The 23,096-nt window shown below is 32.3% G+C and overlaps 1 protein-coding gene across 2 annotated transcripts in view; it reads right to left on the bottom strand.

Annotated features, from left to right (window-relative positions):
• Positions 1-22,398, bottom strand: part of Megf8 (multiple EGF like domains 8) — a 94,773-nt gene extending 72,375 nt beyond the window's left edge. For both annotated transcript variants that reach the window (XM_072537310.1, XM_072537311.1), the window contains exon 1: positions 20,451-22,398. In XM_072537310.1, coding sequence (XP_072393411.1) covers positions 20,451-22,185 — 1,735 coding nt within the window. In that variant the 5' untranslated portion in view covers positions 22,186-22,398. The remainder of the gene's footprint in view (positions 1-20,450) is intronic.
• Positions 22,399-23,096: the final 698 nt, after the last annotated feature.

Here is a 23,096-nt window from a genome sequence, read left to right as displayed (position 1 = left end):
ATATAACATGGTAGGAGTTAATAAGCTTAATTTTTGGCTTAATATTATATAGATCGTTCGTTCTGCCAAACAATTGCTTTCATATGTATCATGAAAAATAATATAATCGTGTATTTCCTTTTGTGATAATTCAATATATTTCAGTTTTTAACTTTTTTCTTGCGGTTTTACTGTGAATACCTGAAGTAACTTTGTCCTTGTAGAAGGGCATTCAATCAATCAAAAACCAAGATGACCAAAGCAAAAGCCATATTATATATTTTAAAAATCCACAAAAAAATAATCGAAAAAAGCTGGCAAGGAGATTTATCATTTCATATGGTGAATGGACACCCAATTATAAAAAAAAACCGCGTAGTGCTACCATTTAAAGGGGTGCGTTTTTGATAAAGGAGTGAATTTGTTCCCATGCACTAGGGTGCATTTGGGTGAATTCTATGCAGTTTTTGTACATATACATCTACAAAAAAGTTATTCAAAATTAAATTGTCCATTAAAATGTCACCATTTAAAGTCAAAAATATATTTTTTGACAAAAATATATTCAAAAATCAAAGCAAAAAAAACAGGAAGAGGAAAGCGATTTTTCTTTTTTGACCATAACTTTTTTCCATATAGGGTATATGCATTGCTGTAGAGAGAAAAAAACTTTTATCCTTCCCCTTCAAAATGTCGTTTGGTAAAAGTATTTAGGGTTTAGAGAGTATCCCAGATACGATTTTTCAAAGTTCGCCACTCACAACATTTTTTGGCCATTTTCGCTATTTGTTCGCAAACATTCTGCTATAACTTTTTTCTACGTCGTTTTATTAAAATCAATTACCTTTGAAATAGTCTTTGATAGAAGGTCTTAGGACTAATTTTAAACAAGATACGGTTCTTCAAAGTTTTCTATTTTTAACGATTTTTGCTGTTTTACGGCTATTTTTAAAACTTCTCATTATAACTGTTTTCTTAAACTTGTACGTATATCTTTGTTTCTTTCTCCCCTTCCTTTTACCCTATCAGGGTGTCGGATTTGGGCTAGCTATTTTAATTTCCATTTACCCACCTCTTCCATTCTTTTCTGTTTCCTGCCATTATTTGCAATTCCTCGAGTGATTTAGGTTTAAGTTTTCCCGCCTCTACTACTTGCTGTATCGATTTTTTTCTTGGTCTGCCTCTTTTTCTTTTTCCGATGTTTTATGCTTCATAAACTTTTCTTGTTATTCTATTGGATTGCATCCTCATCAGATGCCCGTACCAGTTCATTGTCTCTTTGCTATTTTGTTCATTATCGGTTCCTGGTTGGCCATTCTCCTAATAGTCTCGTTGCTTAATCTATCCCATTTTGTCTTTCCAACTATCCTTCTTAGATGTCTCATCTCCATTGCGTTTATACTGCTCTTATGTTTTTCCAGAATTGTCCAGTTTTCACTTGCATAGAGCACAGTCGGTATCACTATTATGTTATATATTTTTATTCTTGTTTCTCGTGTAAGTTCTCTTTTTCCCATTATTGGGGCTAACGCATAATATAACTTGTTTGATTTCTTTGCTCTATTCGTTATTTCCCAGTCTATTTTTTCGTCATTAGTTTTTATACTTCCCAGGTATTCGTAAGTTGTTACTATTTCCAATTCTGAGTTTTTACATTTTATTTTTATTTGATTATCTCCCTTATCTCCTTTGCCGCTGATTATCATTATCTTACTTTTTTCCTCGTTTATCTCCATTTTTAGTTCTTCTATTTGTTCTACACATATATCCATTAGTTTCTGCATTTTATTCTCGGAATCTGCTATTAGTACTATGTCGTCTGCATACATTAAGGACTCTATTGTTACCGGTGGTAATCTGCGGTAACCTATTATTGTCTGTAGTTGATTGGTTCTGACTCTAGTGTTTCTTATCAATTCGTTCATTACTATTATGAATAGCAAAGGGCTGAGACTATCTCCTTGTTTAATACCTCTTTTCCAATTAAATGGTTCCGATCTTTCCCCTGTTATTTGTACCCTTCCTTTTACCTCTTTGTAAGTATTTTCTATAATTTTTATCAAAGCATTAGGTACGTTTATTTTCCTCAAGCATTTCCCTATAATATGACTTCCTATCGTGTCAAATGCTGCCCTTAGGTCTATGAATGCTAATACTAGTTTTTCCCCCGTATCTATGCTTCTTTCTATTAGGTTTCTAATGATATATATGTTGTCATTTGTCTGTCTTCCCGGTCTAAATGCTGTTTGTTCGTCTCCCAATACCATTTCTACTTCTTGTCTCAGTCTCTTCTCTATTATTTTCGTATATATTTTAAAGCATACCGATGACAGACATATTGCTCTATAGTTGTCGCAGTTTACATGTTCTCCTTTTTTGTATATTGGCACGATGATATTGTTCTGCCAGTCTTTAGGGATTGTTTGTTTTTCCCACGCCTCTTTATATATTTTCCATAGCCAGTTTATTCCTTCTTCTCCCATGTATTTTACCATTTCCGGTTCAATTTCATCATCTCCACCTGCCTTGCCTATTTTTATATTTGATAATCCTTCTATTACTTCTTCTCTACTTATTTGCTCTGGCTCTGTGTTTTCTTCGCCTTCATTGATTATATTGTCTTCCTTTATCACTTCGGTATCAAATTTTTTCTCATAATATTCTTTCCATACCCTAGCTACTTGTTCTGGGCTTGTATTTGGTTTGAAGTAACTCTTACTGCGTTTATTTCCTTTCGTTTTCCTTGCCTTATGTGTCGTATTGTCGTCCAAAAGTTTCTATTATTTGTTATATATTCTTCCTGAAGTTCTTCTCCAAATTCTTTCCATGTTTTTGCTTTTGCTTGTGTGACTGTCTTTTTTACCAATCGTCTCTGCCTATAGTATTTTTCTTTATCTTCTTCTAATCCCGTTTCGATGTATTTTTTCCATGCTATTTTCTTCTTTTTTATTTCTGTCTTCACTTCTTTATTCCAACATCTTGTCCTTTTCAACTGTTTATTATATTTTTTGATTCCACACACTTCAGTTGCTGTTGTCTTTAATACTTCACTGTATGTATTCCATCTTTCTTCCATTGTCCATGTTTCTTATTGGCACTCTATTTGTCTCAGTCTTTTGTTAGTTTCTTCCGTGTAAAATTCTCGCACACTTTCTATCTTTAGTTTGTTTACATTTACTTTCTTGTACTCTTTTCTTGCCACTTCCTCCATTTTTTCATCCTCCAGTTTTGCAGTGACCATCCTGTGTTATGTAGACAGTTCCAGTTCCTTTTCCGTTAAGATGTTTTTTATATTTTGTTCTAGGTTTCTCGTATAGACTATATAGTCGATTAAGCTTTTCGCATTTCTCTCTTCAGCCACAAATGTATATTTGTCGTTAATGGTTTGTTTACTGAATGTGTTTCCTATTATCAGGTCATTGGTTTGGCAGAATTCCAGCATTTTAATTCCATTTCTGATGACAAATTCTGATTATTGCAACGATTTGTATATACCTAAATGTACAAGAAAATAATACTCCAGTCGCAGACGTCAGAGACAAAAATGCCACTGAACCTCTAAAAACCATACGAACAAGCTGAATTTTGCTGACAATGTCAATTTTAAGACCTCAAAAAAGATGCAAAAAAGTGTGCCACTCCTACCCCCAGGTTCCTCTCAAAACCGCCTCTCGTAGGGGGTGGTGGAAACGAAAAACATCGATTTACCAAGAATCTGTACGCCGTAGAAAAAATCTTTCAAACAAGAAATGTAACTGAGATAATGTTGAATAAAAATGTTTATTAGCACTTTTTCTGTAGAACAAACCGTTCTCTCAGAAACAACACATGAAGCGACCGGCGATTTTAAATGTGTTACGCGTGTGAAATCAATTTTTTAATAAAATTTGTATCGACTCGACGGTAAAAATTCGATAGCTTTTTATCTGAGTGTCCTATCGACAAAAATTAAAATGGGTTTTAGAAATGAAGAGTGTATCCTTCGTACGCAATTTTGGCATTTTGCAGTAAATATCATAAATCGTTAAAGGTGTAAAACTTTAAAGAACCGTATCTTGCTTAAAATTAGTCCTATAATTTTTTACAGTACCACCAATATATTTTTCGACAATATTTTCGAACTTATATTTTTTATTTGCTATACACCTCTATGCATCAATCTGTAGTTCATTTCTTACGGCTAAACTATTTGATATATACGTTTATAATAAACGTTATAAGTAGTAGAGCTCAGATCGAGCGAGCAATTTCCAGGGTAGTATTTCCTTTATACTTCATTTGTTTAGATGTATACATTATTAATTTAGGTGATATATTGCGACTGCTTGTGCATTCACTAAGCAAAAACCAAAGTATTCTCGCCATTAAACATGTATTTGTATGTCAATGTTTAGCCGTGACAAAAGGAAATCAGATATTTGGAGCACCCTGTTTAACGTAGTAAAATAAATATGTTCTTACAGAAATAGTAATCGTCCAATTTTTCAAAATATTGAAAATACCATGATGCAAGTATCTACATTAATTTTGTGGAATTTACCAGTTATATTTTCAGTGGAACTACACGCAACCTGACTGTGCAACTAGCAACTAGGTTGACCCCATAGTGAGCATTGTCGACAGTGTTGATGATAGTAAATCTTGTTTTAAAAAAAATTCAAAGTTATTATTGTTACTTTTACTATTATTTATATTAAAACAAAGTGTATCGAAACAATTTTGTCTTTATTATTTTAAATTTATTTTAGTATTCTGCCTGAACCTTTAAGTGTCCGAAGGATAATAGACATAGTTATTGATCCGCTGATCACTGACACATTGGAATCTGATGATAACCTTTTAAACAATAAAATGACTTTCTAACAGGACAAGGCATCCCCAAATTATGATATACGCGTAAGACAATTTTTAAATCAACGTTTTCCAGGGCGCTGGATTGGCAGAAGGGATTCAATAGAGTGGATCGGACACCGGATCTTTCGCCTTTACATTTTTTTTTTTTTTTTTGTGGAGACACCTAATATCAAAAATATACGCCACTCCGCCTGTAGAACTTGCAGAGTTGCGACAAATAATTGTGACAGAATGACGATTATTCACACCGAAGGTATTTGCAAATGTACGAAGGGGCTTTGAAAATATACTGTATTATTGTATGGAGGTCACAGGAGGTCATTTCGAACATTAAATTGGTTAATTTAATGAAATTTTATGTTTTTTGTTATTACTGATGTTCAATCAATAAATTAGCCAAAATTATCTTCAAAGTTATTTCGTAAATTAAAGAAAAAGTATCGTGTAAAGGAAAAAATTCCTTTCAGATGATATGCCACTCGACCACACTTGTTATTTAAAAAAAAACTGGGGGTTGATGCGTGGCAGTAGGGGGTTACATTTGAGGGCATGAATTTTGCATAAAAATTCGTCCCGCTCCCAATACAAATTGAAGAGTTTTTTTTTAATTTTGAAAAAACTCCTAATTTCTGAGTTTATGCGGGGGGGTCAAATTTTCGTTGGAACACACTGTATATTATTATTAAATTTATGATAGGTACTTACTAATTCTTAAGCTAAGATGTTTTATACTAATTTTCGTAAAAAAAAGGTTTGTTAAAATTTATATGCTTATGTTTATTCTTTTTTGTATAATAAATAAATAATAAAACATTTTCATATAATCTTAATGCTTTTTTTGCGTTTATTTATGATTTTAAATCCGATCCGAACTCTAATTATCACAATACAGTGATGAGTGTCTTACCACCCGGCAAAATAGCGGAAAGGATAGATTAAGTTGTGAGATAGTATGAGATAAAGCTAGTTCTTGACGTGGCTATTTCACTTCAGTCATAATTATACGGATGACCTCGAAAATATTTTATTTTAATAATTTCTGATGTTAGAATAAATGATTGAATAAATTAAGATATATTATAGTAAAAAACATTAATTATTAGCGATTTTAAATTATAAATCTTTAAGTTTATTTAATAATAAAAATAACTTAACTGAAATATTTGATTAAACTAAAGGTAGGTATGTTCTATCCGAAAACAATTATTGTATGTGGAATTGGCGTAATAGTTAGAGACGTGGTCTAGTGACAAGAAGCTTAAGGTTCAATTCACACCAAGGATAAAATTTTTGTTTTACTCAATCAAAAAATAATAGAAAATATGAATGATACATATTAGGTAAAAAGTTTTCGAAAAACTCATTATTTACAATTTATTCTTATTCCAATGTTAAAAAATAGAAATACAAAATAATTCAAATTCAATTTCAGTTTTACAGTCTTCAGTTGTGATTGCAAAATAATCCGGTTAAGACTGTTTAATTCCAAATCCATCACTAAATTCTCAGTGTTAATATCAATTCCTCTGTACAGGTAATGATTTTCAAAACAATTAACAACATTGTAATGGATGCGCGCGAACAGCTGCCTGCTTTACAGCTAACCAAATCATCAAGCCATCAAAAATAATAACATACCGAGAAATGTTTTTGCACGGTAAACAGAAACTTTTTATTGAAAAAACAATTCGTGAAAATGGTTTTAACGGTCGAGGAAAAAGTGCAAATTGTTGTCTGGCATGTGAATGGATTATCAGACAACATGATTAGACAACAATTTGTAAATATGTTTCCAAATAGGCCGGCTTCAGCACGATAAACAATTCAGTCTATTATACGTAATTTTTTTACTTATGGATCCGTGTTCACTCCAAGAGGAGTTCGTAGACGAAGGGAGGTAAATCCAGATTTGGAACTAAGGGACACTTTGATTTGTGCAAGTATTGAGCAAAATCCTACCCAATCAACATCTCGTCTCGGAGAACAATATGGAATTTCAATTTAGAGTAGGTAAAATTTTGAAAAGACATGGATACCGTCCCTATAAACTTCATAAATCCAACGAACAATTCCCTGGGGATCAAGATAGACGTTTAGAATTTTGTCAAACTGCAATGGAAATGTCACATCAAGATGAACATTTTTTAGAGAACGTTTTGTTCACCGATGAATGTACGTTTTCATTGCAGGGCCGTCACAATTCAATGAATGCTCGGTATTGGTCTCGAGGAAATCCTCGTCAGATTTATGTCGCTCGTACCCAGCGTCCTCGAAAAGTAAATGTTTGGGGAGGCATAATAGAGAATCATATCATTGGTCCATTTTTTATAGACGGTATGTTGACTGGGCGGAAATACTTGGAACTTCTGCAAAATCAAATTGTCCCAGCCCTTCGTAATTTACCAATACCTTTCGATTCCATATGGTTTCAACACGATGGTTGTCCCGCACATAATTCTCGCATCGTCAGTGAATATCTCAGTGCGACTTTTCCTAATCGATTGATTAGTGGCCACGGAGATATTTTTTGGCCTGCAAGATCACCTGATCTTGCACCTTGTGATTTTTTTATGTGGGGATATATCAAGTCCAAGCTATATGGAATTGAAGACGATAGGCCTAATTCTCTCCAAGAATTAAGAGAAAAGATCTCTGATTCAATGAGAGTTATTAGTCCAGAAACATTAACTAATGTTAGACGAAACTTTTATAATAGATTGGGTTATTGTTCTGCTGCTAATGGAGGCTTATTCGAACATTTATTGTAAATACATTTCATTAGAATAATTTTTTTTTTTTATTTTTATAGAATTTCTACCTATTTAAATATTTTTGGAAGTACATTTATTTAGAACGTTCTTTTATGTTTGAAGAATTATTACTTTATTTTCGAAAGTACGACATTGTTTTTTCAATAAGATTTTCGCGCCTGCATGAGAACATCGTGACTTGAACTCTGATCCATCAAACTTTTATATTTCTTTAGTGACAGTTTGGGTTATTGTTCTGCTGCTAATGAAGGCTTATTTGAACATATTGTAAATACGTTTATTTACAATATTTTTTTTTTATTTTTGTAGAATTTTTACTTATTTAAACATTCTTTAAACGTTCTTTTAATTTTGAAGAATTTTTACTTTATTTTCGAAAGTACGACGATACTTTTTTTTCAATAAGATATTTGTGTTTAACTTTAAACACTTCTAATACTAGTAACGACTGACATAAATTTTTAGCGATTCAAAGCAAAACGATCTCTGCATAATTTCAAATTATTAAAAAAAAAAAGAAAACCACATGTGGGTTTTGAACTCTAATCGTCTGCGACGTCTGTGTCGAATTCTTACCACTAATCCACGAAGGATAGTGATTCTTCCGTGACAAGAGTGTATGAAACTCCTCACATCATAGTAGAAATTATTCTTGGTTAATAATTTAAAACTTTAGATTAAATAATTACTATTAATTAAATTATTTTATTCACATTTTTGCTTTATTGTGGTCAATCAGTTTTTACTTTATGTGAAATTAAAAAATGGAAATACGTCACACATACGTTACACATAATAATTATGACCGAGGTGATTTAGCTCGAAGCTAACGTCTAAAGGTGTGAGACTATCGATAGTGGTAATGTAATGTAATGTAAATTATAGGTTTCTACCGATTATTTCCCACCTCTACGAGTTTCATCTCTTTTTATTTCACAAGGTAACTGTGTTTTCTATCTCTTACGTTAAAAAGCCGGGTGGTAAGACACTCATCACTGTATTGTGCCTTCCTTTTTGATAGTATCACGTACTGCCGACGCACTGTTGCCAAAGGTTCGCAGAACTTTCGAAAGACGGTGCGGCTACTATTTCTCGAATTAATAGTGATGACGCGCTGATGTAGGCTCTTAACATGAAGGAAGTTAATGTTTTTTTTTATTGAAAATGTTGGTATTTTTACATGCATTTAAAAAAAATACAATCTCCTACGATCCTCAAATCCCGAGTTGGCCCTTTTTTAAAAAATTCGACGGGGCTTTGTTTATAAAAATTAAGAAATTGAAAAATCATCATTTAAAAGATTAAAAGTTCAAGTTTTGACAAAAAAAATTTGCGTCATGATGCGCTGAAGTTGAAGGATTTTCCTATCCATTTTAGTTATGAATTCAATTTTTGAAATAGTGTAGATTTAAAAAAAAGGCTAACTCGGGTTGTAAGGGAAGTAAGTCATTGTATTTTTTTTAATTTGTGAAAACATGCCAACATTTTAAATAAAAAAATAACTGATTTCATTTGGTTAATCTCTTCAATTTATAGTTTACGCATAATAACGTTGTAGATAAAACCTTTCTGGGATAGACAATTTCAATTTTGCAATAACTGTTAAAACTTCTTTTTCGTGCATTTTTAGGAAACGTTAATAATAATTTTTAAAACATCGAATTTTGAAGCTGTTTCTCAAAAATTAGCTAAGCAAAAAATTAACTATTTCAAATTATGCACTCTAACTATTTTCGTTAGTGACCACAGCAGATTTTAAAACATAATAAAGCGATCCCAAATAATAAACTGGTATTTTTTATTATTAAATACAAAAATATCCCCGAACGTAAAAATATAATAAAACACCGACATTACTAGACGTGTTCTACAGTGGAATTTTTATCTTTACTAAACTAATGAATACAAATTTATTCCTCATAAATATTGTTGTGCAAAGGTCATAATTATAACTAAAAACATTAATTTGTTAAACTAATGCTTATTAATAATAAAAACAACGTATATGTTTAGCGGAAAATAAAATAGCTAGGTACTTATACGTTTTTAATTTCTTTTATCTATATATTATACTTCTAATAAACACGCAAAAAAAGCTTTTTACGAGAAAAAATCGTATTTGTAATTTCTCAATAAGCAGAAGAAAACATAGGAAAGCTGGTCAAATATCTGTGTAATCTCAGCGTTTATATTTCCACTTCAAAAAATCAACAATTCTTTAATGTTGAGCTCTACAAATATTTATGTACCGAAGTGGAATATGAGTTACGAGTATATCCTCCAATCGCAAGAAACAACACCCTATAGTCCATAGAACTTCAATGCTGCAGTAAGGGAGGAGGCAATCAAAAGTCTCAAAAACAACAGATTCATTCTTCTTTTTCATGTGCCATATCCTGTAAGAAGGTGGGCAATCATCACGGCAATTCGCACTTTAGATACCGCTGTTCTAAGAGATCAGCAGAAGTCCAGTTAAACCAAGCTCTCAAATCTTTTCAGATATTTATGTTTTTATATACAAAAGAGAGGAAGTGAAGACAAAATGTGAAGAAAAGAAGAAAGCCTTTTTACAATACAGAACACAACAAACCCAACTGGCACATAACCACTATAAACGAATCAGAAATGAAACCAATACTTTAGTTAGACAAATAAAAAGGGAACACTGGCAGAGCTTCTCAAAACAGATGGAACACGACTTCTAGAGAACACAAAAAGAAATATGGAAAATGATTAGAGGACAAAGAAAAGAGATGAACGAACTAATAAAAACAAAACACATTCAGAAGGAAACATGGGTAATTGGGTAGACTACTTTCGATATCTATTTACTAAAGATGACGATAATAAACCACCAACACCAGAGGTGACGACAAACGAAGAAATAAATATTGAGGAGGAAGAGGTAAAGAAAGCATTAAAGAAATTAAAAAATAGAAAATCACCAGGAGAGGACAGAATAACGCACGAACTCCTAAAGTACGGATGATCAGATCTGACCAAACAACTATTAAAACTACTCCAAAAAGTAATAGAACAAAACGGAATTCCTCAAGAATGGAGATCAAGCATCCTAATACCTCTCTTCAAAAAGGGAGATAAGTAGGACCCGGAAAATTACAGAGGAATTAATTTATTAAACACGACACTAAAATTAACAGCCAAAGTGATAACAAATAAACTGAATGAAATTACAACAATAGTGTTACGATAATTATGGCGTGTAAAACTGTAAATATATTATGACTAATTCTTTTCTGTTCTAGTTGTTTGAGAGTGCGGCGATCCCTCATCGAAGACCCCAGACTGGTTTTTGTCCTGCTTGGAGGTTTCGAGTCGTGGATGACTCATCATAGGCCTTTCGCCGAAATACCAGTCTATTCGATGGGGTTCGAGAAACAGCTGTTTTCGTATAAATATGACGGAACTTTCATTGTGGAAACGGTTAATATCTGAAGCTCGCGCCGCGTTTAAATTGTAACGCACGAATTATAAATGTAGATAAATTATATAATTATTAAGTGTAAAATAAATTAGATATATATAGTACAAATAAAGACTTTAATAAATTTGTGAGTGTTATAAATAGAACCTTTAATAAATAAATAATGAATAAATTAGAATTAATAAAAACATTACAATAGCATAACAATAAAGGACGTTGTCCACTTATTGTACGCAAGAGAGATACCTCTAGAAATAATCAAAACGATCGAAAATATCTACCAAAACAACACAATAAAAGTAAAAGTAGAAGAAAAACTAACCGATCCTATTGAAGCTGGCAATGGGATAAAACAGGGAGATTCATTGACTCATCTATTGTTCAACCTGATTATGGATGAAATCCAAGTAAGAACTAAAAAAGTATACCAAATGGGAGAAAAACACCTTAAAATAATCTGCTATGCAGACGACGCAATACTACTCTCCCAAAGTGAAGATGATTTACAACATATGCTAAGTAACTATAATTATTCTATAATACAGTAAAACCTCCCTTAACCGAAACCTTTTTAACCGAAACATCGTTTAACGAAACGGCTGACAGTTTCAATAATTTCGTCAATAAAAAGTAAATGTTTGTCGCAAAACGTAAACGATTCCGTTAATTTCACTCACCAATTAATGTCTATGTGCGTTGGGAAATCACAAAAACCAAGAGCTATAAAAGATATTTCTGAAAAGGCATTTTAAGGTATAGAAGCCAAAAAAGTTCATGGATGTCGACCACTTTATTTTTAGAATGGTTTGAAAATGAATTCGTCTCAAGTGTAAAATCGTTTTAAAATTAAAAAACCTTCTCATCAAAGCATTGTTGCTTGTTGACAATGCGCCTTCACCCTCAAAATCTACAAAATGGTGACAATTGTCAGATTTTTGCCACCGAATGTCACAAGCTTAATCCAGCCGTTAGACCAGGGAGTCATAGAGACATTCAAGAGACATTATAGAGAAGCATTCTTAAGACACCTGTTATTACAGGAGACGAATTAATCCAAAAGTGTTCCCGAAATTCTCAAATCTTTAACAATAAAACATTTTTATTGGTAAGCTGAGTCGTGGGCCAAGATCAAATCTTCAACTTTGGAAAAATGCTGGAACAAACTTATAACGATCCTGAAGAAGAAAATGGTAAGAAAGCGACAGAAGAAATTAAACCTTTTACTAAAAATTTGCCGGGACATGACGAAATTAACTAAGAAGAGATACGTGACTGGTTAGCAGCTGATGACTCAGAACGTGAATTCATCGACCAGGACATCATTAATATGGTTCTTTATCAAGACAACCTGAGCATATCAGATGACGAAGATGACGACCCAAGAGGCAACAGGCAGCACAAGACTGTTGTCGAGATTTTCAATGCTTTAGAGGAAAGAATTTTATACAGTAGTCCTAATTAGTTAAGGACACGACTAGATTCTTAATTTTTGTTGTCATTACATAAAGTTTTGTCCTTTTCAGATTGCTTTACGTTTCGTCGAACAATCGAATGAGGCAAACTCATGACGTTCTGCAAATTAACGATGGAGGAAGAGAGAAACATCGTTGTCAAACGAAAACGCAAAAAAAATAGCAGATTTCTTTAAAAAAGCATGTTAAACTTCATTTGTTCATTTTCCTTAATTTTATTACTTTATTTTGGATTTACTTATTAGAAAACATTACGAAATCAACTCATAGTATTTTTTAATACCAATACTTTTTAAAAACAATGTTATTTTTAACCGAAATTCTTGTTATCCGAAACGGCCTCCCCCCCAATTATTTCGGTTAACGGAGGTTTTACTGTATAATGTAAGTATTCTATATAATATAATGGAATAATGATTTTAAATTGTGACAATTTCGTGATACTTCTTGGATATGTTTTTCTAGGTACCTACCAGGTAGGAATAAATAATTCTGTATTCTTGATAAGAAGTTTAAATGGAGATAATAGAAATGGGTTCTTACAAGGAGATTCTGATTATAAAGTAAAGCCATTTTTAAGAAGTCCACTAAAAAATGCAATTTCAATAACGAATTTCATATTAGAACCAGATATGTAACATAACTTTTTATCTATGGAAGAGAAGGTTTAGCTACTACTTTATTAAGTTTAAGCGGCTATAAGGTTGAAAAGATTCAACCGTTCTAATCTACAGCAAGATTCTACGAGAATAACCTAGCGAGAGATCAAAATTAAGACAATTTTGAAGATGAATTACTAAAAGAAGACATTATTGAACTTCTTAAGTTGAAGATGTTTGAGCTAACCTTATATAATATTTTAGTAAGTATTATAGAAAAACCTGGGAAGAATCATTAAAGATATATTATTTTTTTATTCGGTATTAAATTTTTCTTTACATAATTTAATTTGTTCCTGCCACCACAAATTGTTTAATCAAAAGAGATATTAAAACATTATTGTCATTTCTTTGACAATTAATTAAATATTGGTGTGTTCCGAAATAAATTTTACATTTATCTTACAGATAAGTAACCGCAACATAATTTGACGTGAAAAGACGGGTACATTTTATTTTATAAATAAATGTCTATCCTTCCGATAACTATCTGTCAGATAGGACAATATTTATCTGGAGGTGAAAAGATCGGCCCTTTCATGCAACAAGTTAATTATTTTAAAAATTTAATTTTTAATTCTTTTGAAAATTTTGCTAATCCTAAAAAATTGGCTGCGAATTTGGTGATCGGTAAAAAATATAATACTAAACTCGAACTTCCCCAACAAATAAATTGCCAAACTATTATAGAATTACTCTGGTTTTATACGTAGGTCGATTTCATAAGACGACTTTACGCAAAAAGTTCAGCGACTCTCCAAAAGTGACTTATTTGTTATGAAAGTTGTATAATAGATTAAAATATTATTCTCTTGTAGTCCTAACTTAATAGGAGGAAGAGAGAAAAAAATTAAGTGGAGTGATTGTAGATGCAATTGATTGGATCCCCGTCGCGTGGTGACGGCAAAATCACTAGTCTATTGATAACATCCGATATGCTGACGACACGGTCCTCCTTGCCAATTATGAGAAAGAGTTACAGCTCCTAATAAAGTCAAAATATAGTCTAAAATAAAAAAAAATCACGGTCATCACCAAACGTGATATAGACAATTCAGAGTACTGATAGTAAATCAGGACATAGAAAGAGTAAAGATATTTAAGTAGTTGGGATGCTGGCTTAATGATAAATAGGATCCTGATGATGAAGTCAAAATTAGAATCGAAATAGCCAAGAGTACGTTCTTCAAAATGAAAGCACTATTCTGCAATAGAAACTTAAGTCTGAATACTCGATGGCGTGATGGCGTAAATGCTACGTTACTGTCTACACTATTTACGGAGTTAAGGGTGGACGTTAAAGGGAAGAACCATGTCACGTCTGGATTCTTTTGAGATGTAGTTGCACCGGCGGTTAATGAAAATGCTATGAATCGAGAGAGTATCAAATGATCGAGTTAAGAGAAGAAAATTAACTTATTTTGGATATATCTTTAGAAGCGATAAGTATGGTTTTCTGAAGTTTATCGTTGAAGGAAAGGTCGAATGAAGACGGGGCATCGGACAAAAGAAGTTCTCTTGGCTGCGAAATTTATGCCAATGGCAGTTTTTTACATGGAAATTGACTCGAATTTTGAGGTTTAAGACAAATCTACAAAAAGGCATAAAATTGTTACAGAACTAAAAGGTTTTGACCAAAAATTTTTGATTTATTAGTTGGAGCCGGAAGTTAATGGACAAAAAATTATATTTTACGACGTAACTCTGAAAATATGATCACCCACTGTGATGTACATGATTTTGTATTACGTCATTAAATTATTGTTGTTTGTTAATTGCTCCTACGGCAAAGGTAAAAAAATTGTTGGGAAAACTAAACAATTACTCATTAAATAAATGAATTTAAAATATTATAATTGGCGAGTAATTTGCGCATTTGTCTTGTTTTATACTTAGGGAAATAATAGACCGACCGCACGTAATTTTTATATATTTGTTACGTCTTTTAACCTACAAAATATACAGTAAATATATTCAACACTAGGAGATTGATAAAAATAATTATAAAGACCTACAAGAATCAGAATTCTTTCACTAATTGCTTTTTCAAAGTATCGTAATCTAGAAACTGTTTAGGATGAGGAAGAAATAAAAAGGCAAGTTGAAGAAAGGACACGTAATACAAGAACTAAAACAAGATTGTAGTATGTCTCCAATATTTTTAATATAAGTATATGGCACTTTCCCCAATGAAATTATCCATCCAATTAATAATTAGATGGATGGTGAATTCATATATTTATGACCTTTGATGTCGATCAGGTGATCTTGGCCTTCTTCAGTGAGTCGTAGCTGGTTTTTCTCGACTGCTAGGATTCCTTGTTCAGAAATGAATAATGGTTGCGTTTTATCATGGTCAAAAGATTTTAATAATCAGACACGCGTGTCCATACTTAATCAACTATGAACAAACATCGCATCAATAGGTTTTTCATATCCACAAGGTGTATGAGATTATGTACACGCTCAAGGCATGTTTAAAGCATCTGCTATTTTACGAACATTGTTTCTACGATCCGTCATGATCATATCATTGACGTTGTTTACGGTTTATGGGCTAGTGGCGCACTTTCTATTTCGTAAAAGAGCTGATTTTCATTATTCAAAAGACACAAAAGGGTGGATTGCTAATATAAAAGTCCTGCCAAAAAGGCGTTAGAACGATTCAGACATAAGCTTATGATATCAAATGAAAGGGGGAATAAGAGAATATAAAAACATAAAAAAAATCGAGATCATATGGAGTCATATCTTTGGTATTAATAGTTGAATCATAAGGATGCAAGGGAGACATGCGTGATATACTTAAAGAGGGAAAAAGCAAATACGGCTGTATATAACAATAAGATGTAGTGACAGAGGAGATCGTTTTGAAGAATTCTGGGTAAAGAACAATTTATGTGTGACAAATACATTCTTCCTACTACCCAAACGTCGTCTATACACTTGGAAGTATCCAGCAGATACTAAAGATAAGATCATAAGAAATAAGATCGATTTTATATATCAATTACTAAAAGATACTGAAATTCAATGACGATAACTAAAACACTACCTGGAGCAAATGTCCCCTCAGATCATAACTTATTGATCAGTAGCATAAAACTCAAACTTCAAACTTAAAAAGTAAAACGCCAACAACCAACTAACCGAATAAACACGAGGAAAACGAAATTAAACACGAGATGGAAAAGAAATTCAAAAAATCAGACGAAACACATAAAGTCAAAGACCACTTGAAACATATCAAAACCATCATGCAAGAAACAACAAAAAGTATAAAACTACTAATAAACACAAACAACAATGGATGACTGATGAAATCTTAAAACTAATAAAAAACAGACGAAAAAAAATGAACACTGAAAAATATATCTAAATCAATAAAAAAATCAGAAGGAAAATCTGAGATACAAAAGAAAAATGGTACAACAGCAAATGTCTTGATATAAAAGAACTACAGAAAGAGAATGACAAGTTTAATATGTACAAAAAGTTGCAAGAAATAATTGGATCATATAGGTTGACTGCAAGTAGTCTATTTGACAAGCAAGGAAATATTATAGTCAAGTCAATGAACAAAACAGAATGGAGAGGTGGAGGGAATATATTAAGGAGCTGTTTGATGACGAAAGAACATAAAGAATTCAAATGGACAATATATGAGAGCTCGTTCAAATGTAACCTTCGATGAAATGGAAAGAGCTATAAAACTATTAATGCAACCGGACCATATGAAATTCCCAGCGAAACAATCAAACTACTTGATGATAAAGGTAAATATTTCCTTCTAAACCTCTTCAATAAAATATATTAATTAGAGCATATACCAACAGAGTCGCTACTGTCAACATTTGTAATGATACCACAAATAATAAATGCTAAACAATGTAGCGATCATCACTCCATGAGTCTGATAAGCCATATTCTGAAAATTGTCTTAAGAATACTGCACTTAGGAATTTACAACAAAATAGAAGTACAACTAAGCGAAACACAGTTTCAGAGACAACCTTGGAACCAGAGAAGCATTATCCAGTTTGCAAGTTATGGTTCAAAGATTAGAAATATAGAACAACTGGTATATATCTACTTTATCAACTTCGAGAAGGCCTTTGAAAGGCCTTTGTTCACCCACGACAAACTAACATGTATCTTTGCAGCAGGTGGGAATTAATGACCAAGACCTCTATTGTGAGACATGGAGTGGGGCAAGGCCTCTATTGTTTAATATCTACTCTAAAATTTATCTTCAAAGAAACTGTAGATGAAGAGGCAGGCCTTAAAATCAATGGAATTAATGTCAATGATCTCAGATACACAGACAAAACGGTACTGATTGCTTCCAATGAAAAAGAGTTGCAACAACTTATAAACAGGATGACCAAAACATGTGATGAATATGGGCTAAAACTTGATACTTCTAATACAAAACTTATGATTTTCAGTAAAACAGAAATACAACCAATGAATATCAAAGGAGTAAAGTTAATAAGAATCAACAATAACATGCCAACATTAACAATAACTATAACTAAGAATATGCATTGGAAAAGCCAGAGCCTTCTTCTATAAAATAAAGAAAATTCTCATTAATAGATATTACAATAAACTTTAAAATCAGATTAATATGCTGCTACATATTATCTACATATGTTTGATAAATCAGCCAGGGTAATAAAAGAAGAAGAATAACAATAAGGTACTAAAAGATAACATGACATATCTATTCAAGGAGAAGAGCAAAGAGAATACAATGATATAGAAAAAAAGAGATAACAACATAAAACTTGTTAGAGCAGTTCTTCATTTTTAATACTCAGAAAAGAGTTTATGACATAAATGAAAGGGAAAAGAACAGAAAATATAACAGACATACAAAAAACAGATTATGTGAATCCATAGGGTAAATCAGTCATATCTTTGGTTATTAATGGTTAGATCAAAACATATGTGGCCTCATTGGAACAGGGAGAGGCTGTGTGATATAATGATGCTGATAATAATAAAAAAACAAAAATGGCATAAAAAATACATTTTGGGAGATTTCTCACTTTAAAAATTTTAAAAAAGCTTAAAACATATAAAATGAAAGGGAAAATAACAGAAAATATAACAACATAAAAAAGGTGCTAAAAACACAATGCTAAAAAGGTGTTACAGGAATTCTTTGGTATTAAGGATCAGAGAAAAGTGTGTTACATACCAAATGAAGTGGAGAGGGAGGAAAACATAATGAGGGAGAGAAATAATTATTATATGGACTCAGAAGCACACAAAGTTCTTTAGTATCTTTAGTATTAATGGTTGGATGACAATGTATGTGGACCTGTTGGAAAGTGAAAGGGATTATTAATGTAATAACAGAAAAAATGAAGATAGTGACATGCCAAAAAATGATAAGAAACATATTTAGATATAAATGATTAGAGAAAGGCCTATGACATATACCGTGGAAGGAGAAAGATATAGAATATAACGAAAAAAAAAAACAGATATTGTGACATACCAAAAAGAGGTTAGGGGTGTTTTTCCATATTAACGATCAGAGAAGAGCATATGATATATCAATTAATAGGAAGAAAACGAGGAATATTTTAAGATATAAACATATTAAATGGAGCCATAGGCGAATAAGTTGTATAATTATTATTAATGGTTGCATCATGTTTGTAGCTGTATTGGAAAGTGAAGGGGATTATTATTGTAAATGCCATGCCAAAAGAGTATATATTAGGGAAATCTTTCAATATTAATAATCAGGGAAAGGTATATGACAGACAAATGAAAGGGAAGAGGAAAGAGAATATAATGACATTTAAAAACAAATAATTGCATCATGCCAAAAAAATGTTAGAGTTCTTCAATATGAATGAACAGGGAAGAGCATATGGCTTATAAAATGAAAAGGTAGAGGTAGGGAAATGAGACAGAAAAATAATTATACAGTATCTACCTACAAGACAAAGCCATATCTTTAGTATTAATGGTTAGCAAGGTTCATTGGTACCTATAAATGTTAAGAGGAAAGGAAGACATTTCACCTATCAAATTAAAAGAAAAAAAAGGAAAAAAACCAAATAGAGAAAAAGATTAGTTCATAACAAAAAGACCCTACAAAAGTTTGTGAGTATTTGTGATCACAGAAAAGTTTATGACATCAACGTCAAGAGGAAAATATAGAGAACATAATGACATAGAAAAAGCAAAGATTAGATTTTGTCAAAAGGGTCTTAGGGGAGTTTATTGGTGGTATTCTTCTTCTTCTTTCAGTGCCCTGTCCGATTATCGAATGTTGGCGATCATATTGGCAATAATAACTTTGTTTATGGCGGCTCTAAATAAATTAGCGGTGGACTCTTGATACCATTCCAGGAGATTTCGGAGCCAGGATGTTCTTCGTCAGCCTGGGCCTCTCCTTCCGGCGATCTTACCCTGTATTATGAGGTGTAGAAGGTTATACCTCTCTGGATGTCTCATTACATGACCGAAATATTGGTTGGTGGTATTATTAATCAGTTAAGGGCTTAGGACATTAAATAAAAACTATATATTTGGTAATAATTATTAGAACACAATATATGTGGTCTCAGAAAAAGGCAAGAAGTACTTAATACAATAATTTGTAAAAGTCAAGATGGTGTCATGTTATAGAAGTGTTGTTAGATTGGTTCTGGGATACTGATTATCAGAGAAAAAGTATATAAGATAATAATTTGATTTTATATACAAATTATAAGCAACTTTGCTTGTGTTGAATGTCTAACAACACATTATGGTATTTTTTATTGTGTAATAGATGATTTTATTCTAGAGTAAAAATTAATCAACTGACTATGTAATCAATAGGTGGATGATAAATTATTTTATAGATTTCCTTTGAAAACAAAATTACACATTAATGAAAATTTAATTTTTTATTACACAATAATCAATAATAGTAAACATACTAATGAAAATTTTAATTATTTTTTATTAACAGCTCATAATCAGAAAAAATGAAAAGTTTATTTAAAACACAAATTTTAAAAACTGTTTTTGACTACAGTGCTATTGATCTGAAAACTGAACTATCAGACAAAGGGTATTTTTTGGAATAATTGGTATGGATTGTAAAATTGTAATACTTATGGTGATATGCAGAAACCAGTCATCTGTTTTTCAAGCAATAAAAAAATAATATGAATTGTATATGTCTCTGCTTTTACCAACACTTAAAAAAATCAATGTATTCTATATTTATTTTAGGTAAGACAATAATTAAGCTTACCTTGTTGCTTCGGATATCTGGAATCATTTGTTTTCCCAAGGATATCAGGATTCACCCATGTATGGCAGCCCAAATGGTACAAGTACATCTGATTGTCATAGCAAATTTCTTCTTTGTTGTGTCTATGTGAATATCCTCCAAACACAACTAAGTAATTACCAAAAATGTTGGCTGTATGAAAAGCTCTTTCTCTTGGGACGAATTTCTCTCTTAAGTGTTCTCTTGTATAATGAATTTCAGTCCAGTGTAGATTGTCAAGTTGAAAAACAAACATCCTATCAGATAATTTGGAAAATCTGGCAACCCCAGGTACAATTCCTCCATAAACTATTAATGAATTAGTATGAGGGTGATATGTAGTTGTGTGAGCTACAACTCTAACATCCAATTGCTTGCCACCTCTAGGTTTTATCTCTTCCCAAAACTCATCAAGATCCGGTAATAACTGTATTATATACAATGATGATGAAAACTCACCATTTTCTGTGCTTCCACCAAACAAGTAGATGTTATTGTTAGCACAAGTAAGGGTATGTCTAGTTAAACGAGGAGGAATTACATTAGACAATGTTGCTCTTAGCTGCCATTGTCTTGTTTGCACATTATAATACCATAAATCATTAGCTAGACTGCCATTATGTAATTTCCCACCATATAATACAAAACCTTTCGATATAGCACAAGCGGAGTGACCATATCTGGGTGCAGGTTTTTGTTCATCTGGCACTCTTGAATGTCTCTGTCTTCTCCTTATGTGTGTAGTATTTTCAGTCCCAGCATATAGGAGATTTCTTAAAAAAGATGTTCCACTGTTAATTCCCCATTTTTGTTCCCAGTCAGGACCAGCATGTTCTATTAATTTTGCTATTAAGCTGGGCTCTATGGAACTAATTAGCCCAGTATCTGGAATAATTGCACCATACTCATCCCTCCAATTGCTTGATTGAAAATTATAAATCTCTAAATTTCCCAGGACAGTGTTGAGATTATACCCTCCAAATACATACAAAGCATCAGTCATTTCTATATATACTGCAGAATGTGCTGCTCGAGGCTGAAGACCTCCTTCAGAATGGGATAACCAATGCCATTTGTTCCCTACTGAATCAAATTCATATAAATTACATGATTCTCCTGAATAACCTGACCTGCATACACATTGGCCTTGGTCACAGTGTCCATGCATTAGGTGTCTTCCACAATTATCTGGACATAGTTTTCTTGAACAATCGTAGCCTCCCCAATCAGTTTCACAAGCACATCTGTGATCATAACACACACCATGATTAGAGCAATTATTGGGGCAATCAGTTATTGAAAATTCCGCTTTAAAACCTTCTAACACATAATTTGTATCACTATATAACAAAATTAACATATATCCAGAAGTAGCTATAACTTCTTGGGGTTCAGTCTTTCCACTAAAGCTGCCTAATAATGGAGAATTAAACGAATCACCGTCGTACACAAACACATAATCATAAGAACACTCAGTGCCCATACTTTGAAACTTTAATGTTATAAATTTGTTGCTGTCATTGGCCTTGATTAACCATTCACAGTGACTATCTTGGGTGTAGTTTGACCCCGCGGGTCCATCACTGATTATTCCCCAAGAAGTCTGAAATATCCTTCGAGTTTTATCACAAGGAACCAGATCCACAGCCGCGTATCCCACTACGATAAAACATATCACTATTTCCGTAAGGGAATAATTGATTATTTGGGGACGCATATTGTCAAACTGAGCAATTTTTAAGGGAATACAACCTTGAGCAGAAAAGCTTCCATTATTGCTGGTTTTTTTATTACAAATATAAATATTTCACTTTTGAAGGGCAATTTTTCAGCGTAAATAAGCAACAATAACATTTTTTAAGTATTTTGACAGTTGTTCATGGTGATTTGTTTTGATGTTTTAAGATGACTGATGACTGTCGACATTCGACACTAATGTCTACACCTTCTCAAAAATTTGTTGTTTTTTATAACAGGATTGCAACTTAAAACTATTATTAAAATTGGAACTTATTTTTTTGGAAAGACATTTAAATTCATATTTGTATATAAAACTATAAAGAGCGAGCTGCAAGTTATTAGTCCATTATACAAATTCTACATGTTTTTTCACAATCAAATTGAAAAATACCACGTATATTACAATGTAGTTTAAACCATTGGCATCACTGCTTCAACCAATGGTAGTTAAGCAGAAATTTGTAAAGATGGAAAGGTACTAATAAATACGGTTCAAAAATAGCATCAAATATCGCCCTCCTAAGCTCTGTTACTTTGCAGGTCCTTGGAAAGTAGCCAATACGATTTAGCTATAATTTTTGAGGTATGAATTTTATATGGCAAATCACTTACTAACGTTAACCCATAAAGACACAGATAAATATCAGTTGTAAATGTCCCGGATAAAATCTTCTAGGTATCTTCAAAGGCCTTGATCAAAAGCGACATACCAGACTATTGCATATACTACTCAACATCTTCTTCTTCTTCTTCAGTGCCTTATCCGGTCCGGATGTTGGCGATCATCAAGGCTATCATGGTTTTGTTGACTGCTCTGCGAAACAGCTCCGCTGAGGTCATCCCAAACCATTGTCGGAGATTTTTCAACCACGAGATACGACGGCGTCC

This window comes from Diabrotica undecimpunctata, chromosome 7 (genome assembly GCF_040954645.1).
Source record: "Diabrotica undecimpunctata isolate CICGRU chromosome 7, icDiaUnde3, whole genome shotgun sequence".
NCBI lineage: Eukaryota > Metazoa > Arthropoda > Insecta > Coleoptera > Chrysomelidae > Diabrotica > Diabrotica undecimpunctata.
The sequence above is the reverse complement of the archived record's forward strand: the minus strand, read 5'-3'. Positions and strand labels throughout refer to the sequence as shown.